Below are 6,509 nucleotides of genomic sequence, written 5' to 3' on the forward strand. Positions count from 1 at the left end.
TCCAGGTTGAAAATGACCCATCCACCACCACTCTCTGGGTGCAGCCCTCCAGCCAGGTAGTTACCCACCTGAATGTAGGCATTGATGCCAGTCTCCTAATTTTTTTAGAGAATGGGGTGAGAGACAGTGTTGAAGTCCTTCCTAAAGTCCAGAAAGACTACGTACATGGCTACCCCTGCATCTAAGGATTTGGTGATCTGGTCGTAGAAGGCCACCAGGTTGGTCTGACAGGACCTGCCTCTAATGAACCTGTATTGGTTGCCCCTAAGCATAATCTCCCCTGCTGGCCCCTCGCAGACATGCGCCAGGATAATTCTCTCAAAAAGTTTACCCAGGGCCGAGGCATAGCTGCAACAGAAAGCTGCATGGGCAAGCCAGGGTGCTTTAGCTGTTTGTTGCAACATCATGTGCAAGAAACTGTAGAAAGCAACTACATCCTGTAGCTAAGGTGACAGTTTTAAAAAGTAAAAATGCATTTGAGTTGCTAAAGCAAACCATTATGACAGAGCCAAACTCTAAAGTGCTAATATAACATTTTTACATCTTCAAACTGTTTTTCAGTGGCAAACCTAGAGAGGTTTTTTTTCCTGAAGGTGACCATTCAAAATAGTGAACTGCTTACATGCACACAGTTGTTCATCACGCTAATATTTTTCTGTAGGTACCTGATTACTACAAAATAATCAAGAAGCCAATGGACTTGTCAACTATCAAAAACAGATTACAAGTAAACCATTCATTCTACTCAAAGCCAGAGGATGTTGTGACTGATTTCAGACTGATTTTCCAAAATTGTGCTGAATTTAATGAGGTCAGAAAAGTAAAAACCTTTCTATTTGTTTTACAAGTTTAAGTGTTTCTAGGGAAAAAAAGAACTTGTGGCAGAAGATAGAATTTCATGATATACCTGACATAAGAACTTAATCTTTGGTGACTGCAGTCAAAACTGTGTTGCTATTGGATAAGTGAGCAGGGTAGGCAATGCCACTGAAACAGGGAAGGAGATTTTTATAGCAAATAGTGGGTGCATCTACACTTGCATTAAGGCACTTTTTCTAATGCACATTAAATTTAGTACCTCCAATGTGTGAGGTACTAAAGAATGTGCATTAGACTGCCTTAATGCTCAGTAACAAATGTGCATGGTTTTTAAGTGACGCTTAATGGTAGCCTATTTAACTGTGCTACCGCAATTGCGTGTTTTTTTACATGATATTTTAAAGTGCAGTAAAATAGGCTACTGTGCATTAAAATGCACATGTAGATGCACCCAGTGTGATTTAATCCTTACTGCTCCAAAGCAGAATTTTTGGAAGCAGAATTTTTATGTCCTCTGTACTTTCCCATTCCTAGATGTGCTGCCTTCTCAACCCCCTACTGAATAGATTTTTCTAATGCCCTTCCTCCTTCCTCTAACCTTTCTATGAATGATGGACTTCTTATTCACCACCTCAACTTATCCTGTTCCTTAGCCAGCCTTTTAAGCTTTGTATTTCCTGTGCTGCAAAATTTCCAGCTACTTCTAGCTTTTCTTAACTTTAGTTGTTCTTTATATGAAGTGGGTGATATAGCAATGGGAAAGGGACATGGGTCCCAGGTGGGCTAGCAAAGGAAGGGTATTGCTAGCAGTAACAAAGGTTTGAACATAACTGGTGTCAGCCTGGGTCACAACAAATTGCCTGCTGTACCCTCCAATTGCACCTGGAAATTTGACCCACACTGATGGTGTAAAACACCTGAAGGCAGGGCTGTCTGACTCGTGGCATATGTTACTCAAGTGATAAGAGCATCTGCTACACATAAACATGAGCCCCAGACAGCCAGGCTCAAGAGCCTCAGGGTTCATGGAGCTGAGGAGGGGCTGGGCAGGACATAGCTGCAGGAATAGGTGTCACCACCAAGAGCTAGATTAACCCTTCCCTGGGCCTACAGCCATCACTGAATTAAATGTTTGGATTCTCACCCATTCAGCATATAAAATTGTAGCAGTTGCAGGGCTATAGAAGAGTTAACCTGACTCTTGGTGGTAATACCTCCTCTTACAACTTTATTCTTCCCTTCCTCTCTCCCCATCCCAGCTCTGATTTGCATAGCTTGGAGGCTCAAGCCCCTTGCCTTCATTCCAGTTCTCCAGGCACAAACTATTATCATGTATGGCTCTGGGAGGCATGGATCAAGTAGAAGCCTGTAATTTTTGTCATGCCTGCCAAAAAGTTTAACCACCACTCCCTTAAGGCTTCCTAATGTTTCAGATATAACCATCATCCATTTGGAAAAGGGTATGGACAAGTGTATTAAGCTACAGTTCTTTAAAAGGAGGTGGGTACTTGCCATACATTGCTGACACAAGAACTGTTCCTATACACGTACTGTGGTATGTGAAAGCTTAACTTGTAGTTTTTGCCTTACTTCATCAAAGTTCTAACTTTCACACCCTGCAGGGTAAACTGCTGACACATACAGACTTACCATAGAGCAACTGAGGTGTGAGAAGTTTTTACTTCCTTTTAACTCATCGTAATTTGTCCATTTGTTAATATCCCAAATGTTACTTTGTTCATATTCTGCTTTAAAAAAGTCTAATGGGTAGATAAATAGTTTAGCAATCTAAGCCTCTGCTCCAAAAGTTTTGATCCAACCCCTTTTTGAGGGGGCTAACTATAACATCTCTTGTCTGCTCTTGAGTGTTAGATTCCGTGGCAATACTGTAAATTAAAAAGTGTTTTTTCCAGTGTTGGCACTGCTCAGAATGTTCCCTCCATCATTGTTCTGCAGAATTCTGTGATTATTTGCTACCTTACCTCCTAAAGATGGATATCTTCCATTTATACTTGTTTTACTGAATTTGCAAATGCATTGGAATTCTTTGGGTACTTACGTACGTGTATAACCTTTGCATGATACGCTGATATTGTTAATTCACCCAACAGCCTGATTCGGAAGTAGCAGATGCTGGCATGAAACTTGAAGTATACTTTGAAGAGCTTCTAAAAAGCCTTTATGCTGAGAAGAAATTCCCTGTACAACCTCACTCCCGGGCTGAGAATGAAAATTCAGAACTTGCTGATGACTCGGACAATGATTTTGTACAGCCCCGGAAAAAACGTCTCAAAGTAGAAGACCGCCAGTTCCTTAAATGAATCGCATGTACTGTTACGAAGCTTTTTTAAAACTACAAAGTATTTATCTGTCAATTGTCAAGAAGGAAAATTATGACCATTTTGACCTGTAGGTTTGTGATGTTTACTAGACTTTTTTTTCTCCGCCCTTCAAACACAAATCTACTGGAAATTGAGGCATGTGGAGAGACTTTTCTGTGATGTTCAATACTTACATCTCACTTTTGGAATACCACTAAAAGAGCAACCTGAGGTGACAGTTGCTCAACTCTGCTTAAGGGAAGAAAAAAAGATTTTGTACAGAATTAAACTGTAAAATGTTACATGAGTTCATCATGTGGCTTTCTCACGTTATGAGAAAATGTGATATCACCAGACATTAATTCTACCAAAGGCATGTGGCTGGCCATAATTTGAGTTCTTTGTACTGTATTTAACCCCAAAGCCATGAAAGCAGATGATGTAATATTGTTGTCCTAGGATACCTGATTGGTACAATGGAAGTGTAGTTGCCCCCAAAGAAATTACTGGTGATAATTTGAAACATGTGGGGAGTGTATTAAAATATATTAAAAAAAGGGGAATTTGTTTAGATTTTTTTATAGAGAAAGGAAGGTTCTTCCTCTTGCATCAGGAGTTTGATTTCTCCTGATCTGGTGGTGAATAAAAGCAACCAAATGCCTCTGAACTGTTCACTAAAGAATGAGAAATAGATTCTGTGTACGTGCATTAGTGGAAGTACCAACCAGTTTGCAACAAAAGTGTGATTACTTTTACCTGTGGTTCTTGTTCTCTGTTTTTTGTTTCGGGTGAAAGAATCCTCTTTTCCTAAAATCTTTTGATACTTTATTGACAGTTGAAAAAATTGAATTTTTTCAGAATGCAAAATTCCCGTTCCATCCCTTTCACGGAGCAGGTAGTGGGGTGAGTCATCCTAGGCTGATCTGAAACGTTGCCAGTTGGAAAGCATGAAACACTGTTCAGTATTCCTGCTGTCTTTTTTTGCCTCTGCTGGCCCTCACCAGAGTTCTGGCTTAGTGTTTTTAAGAAAAGAGATATCACCCCTTACTGTGCTCCATCCCTTCTCAAGCAATTACCGTTTTAGTCCCAGCTACTCAACTTCAATACCTGCTTCATCTACCAGCATGTATGACAGCTGAACTTCAGAAAATGTGGGCATACTCTCCTTGCAGTAGGGGTTTGCTTCACTGTGATGGCAATATGAACTAATGAGTGACTGCCAAGAACACCTGCAGAAGCACAGACTTGCTTGACTGTGTGGCACTTGATGGGCTACGAAGAAGGTTGGAGGTTTGTCTGCTACTCTCTGGCAGAGCTCTTTGAAGAAGGAAAGCTTTCAGTGAGAAATAATGGAGGTGAGCCCTACAAAAAAGCAAATGTTGCTGTTGTTGTTGTTAGATGAGATGCAACCAGATCCTTTTTACTTCTAGATTGCCAACGTAAACTTCCACGACAAAAACAGCCTGTTGTTTTAGATGCTACAGCAACAGCGGTATTAAAATTTCACTCTGCTCTTGACATTCATTTTAGATTTGGCTTAGCTATAAACTTGAAAATCACGGCTCTCTTCCTGTATCCTGCTTCTTTGGGAAAACGTTGGTAACCTGAGGGAGCAGCTGCATCAGCACCCTACATTCCCAAGAGGCAGTGGAGAACCACCAGAGCAGCAGCAGTTAACATAGCAGGACTGGAAAAGCCACATGTGGGTGGGTGTGTGTGTATAACCATATGACACACTATACGATAGCTCCAAGTGCATGTATAGGAAACATATCGCAACAACATTTCATTAGAAAGGTGAAACAAAAACAAAACATTTGCAATTGGGGGTAGATTTAGCTTTGTGTTCATCAGGTGATGTTTTGCCATTGGTATGCCTATGAGGGGTCTGAGGTGCAGATTTTAGTGTACAAACCTCTGATCATTTGGTCAAGGGGGCTGCAAGATGCAGCACTGAGATAAATTTTGCTAGAATTGTTTCAAAGGCAAGTGAGGCTCATTCCAGGCTGCAGAGCTGAAAAAAGCCGTGTTACAAGCACAGAAGGCAAAGGTTGCATTAGGGAACTGGGAACAGATATTGTCACCTTGTAATAATCATACTGTACTGAACCTGCCTGGGGGGGTGGCCTGGATTCCAGTCTCTGCTCCAAAGATGGTAGAGTGAAGCTTCAAACTAGGGTGTCCCCCATCCCACCAACATGTTCTAAAAATGGGCGTGGCCATTTTCACTTCCATCTTCTTTTCCTTGCCTTGCCTTTCCTATGATGTCCTTTCTACTAGGCCTGCTTTGAGAACACTTCTAAAATTGGATCTCAGAGGCAGGATGCCACCCTGGTGTGAGAGGTGCTGTTAGGGCTTATGTGCTTTTAGCAGTAAGGAGTCTGCATGTCCACCAGTTGCTCCTAGGTTTCTTTAGGTGGACAAAATGGTTGAAAATCCTAGTGTCAGCAAAGTCTCTTTGTGGGTATAGGCTGTCAAAGAAGGCTGGGGAGTTGAGAAGGTTCAGGCTCACCCTGTGCATTAGGCTCTCAGAAATAAGATAGGTGGAAGTGAGGTGAGAATAGCCAAACCTGGTTCTTAAGACAGGCCAATAAGACTCGTGTTTTGTACATGTCATAGGCCTGTGATGGTAAGAATAGGTACACTCAGTCCAACACAGATGCAACTCAGGGGTGCTGAGGGATTGCAAAAGGCAGTTTGTCATGTTAAAGCACTGTGAAGTGGTTTGAGAAGAGACGTACTAAAACTATGCAACGAAATGCAAAAACCTTCCCAGTTAAGATGATAGCTCCCACTAATCTACATGTAAGAACTACTAGAACTATTTATATAGAAGAAGAAGAACTAGAAATGATGCAAAGGACAACAAGGATGATCAAAGGTATGGGGGGGCTTTCACGTGAGGACAGACTAATGGGTTAGGACTTGGCTTAGAAGAGAGACATTGGAGGTGGGGGACATGATAGAGGTTTACAAAATATTAAATGTAAAGGAAGTAAATAGGGAGTGTTTGCAGTCTCTCTCAATACAAGGACTAGGGGACATTTTAAAACTAAGAAAACAGTTCTTTTTTGCACTTGTAGAACTCACTGCCACAAGAAGTTGTGGAGGCTAGTAGTAGCTTAACCCAGTTCAAATGGGGATTGGACCACTTCTTGGAGGAATGGTCCATCAGTCAGTATTGAATACAGTAGATAACAGTGCAGTCTCTGAAACAACTTCGTAAATCTCTGAAATGTTGGAAGCTGCCTTGGGAGAGCTGGGAGTGGAAAATTCTGCACATGCCTATTCATCCTCTCTATGAGCGTCTACTCTGCGTGAAACAAGGTATTGGGTTTGATGGACCCATGGTCTGACTCAGTAAATAGC

At 41.5% G+C, this 6,509-nt stretch overlaps 1 protein-coding gene across 2 annotated transcripts in view; it reads left to right on the forward strand.

Annotated features, from left to right (window-relative positions):
* Positions 1 to 3,697, forward strand: part of TRIM24 (tripartite motif containing 24) — a 58,559-nt gene extending 54,862 nt beyond the window's left edge. The window contains exons 17-19 of one of the 2 annotated variants that reach the window (XM_019544709.1): positions 662 to 811; positions 2,442 to 2,484; positions 2,931 to 3,008. In XM_019544709.1, coding sequence (XP_019400254.1) covers positions 662 to 811; positions 2,442 to 2,474 — 183 coding nt within the window. In that variant the 3' untranslated portion in view covers positions 2,475 to 2,484; positions 2,931 to 3,008. Of the gene's footprint in view, positions 1 to 661; positions 812 to 2,441; positions 2,485 to 2,930 lie in introns of both variants that reach the window. The other variant, XM_019544708.1, reaches the window with a different exon arrangement.
* Positions 3,698 to 6,509: the final 2,812 nt, after the last annotated feature.

The sequence above is a fragment of the Crocodylus porosus genome, unplaced genomic scaffold, assembly GCF_001723895.1.
Source record: "Crocodylus porosus isolate Cpor-Errol unplaced genomic scaffold, CroPor_comp1, whole genome shotgun sequence".
Taxonomy (NCBI): Eukaryota; Metazoa; Chordata; order Crocodylia; family Crocodylidae; genus Crocodylus; species Crocodylus porosus.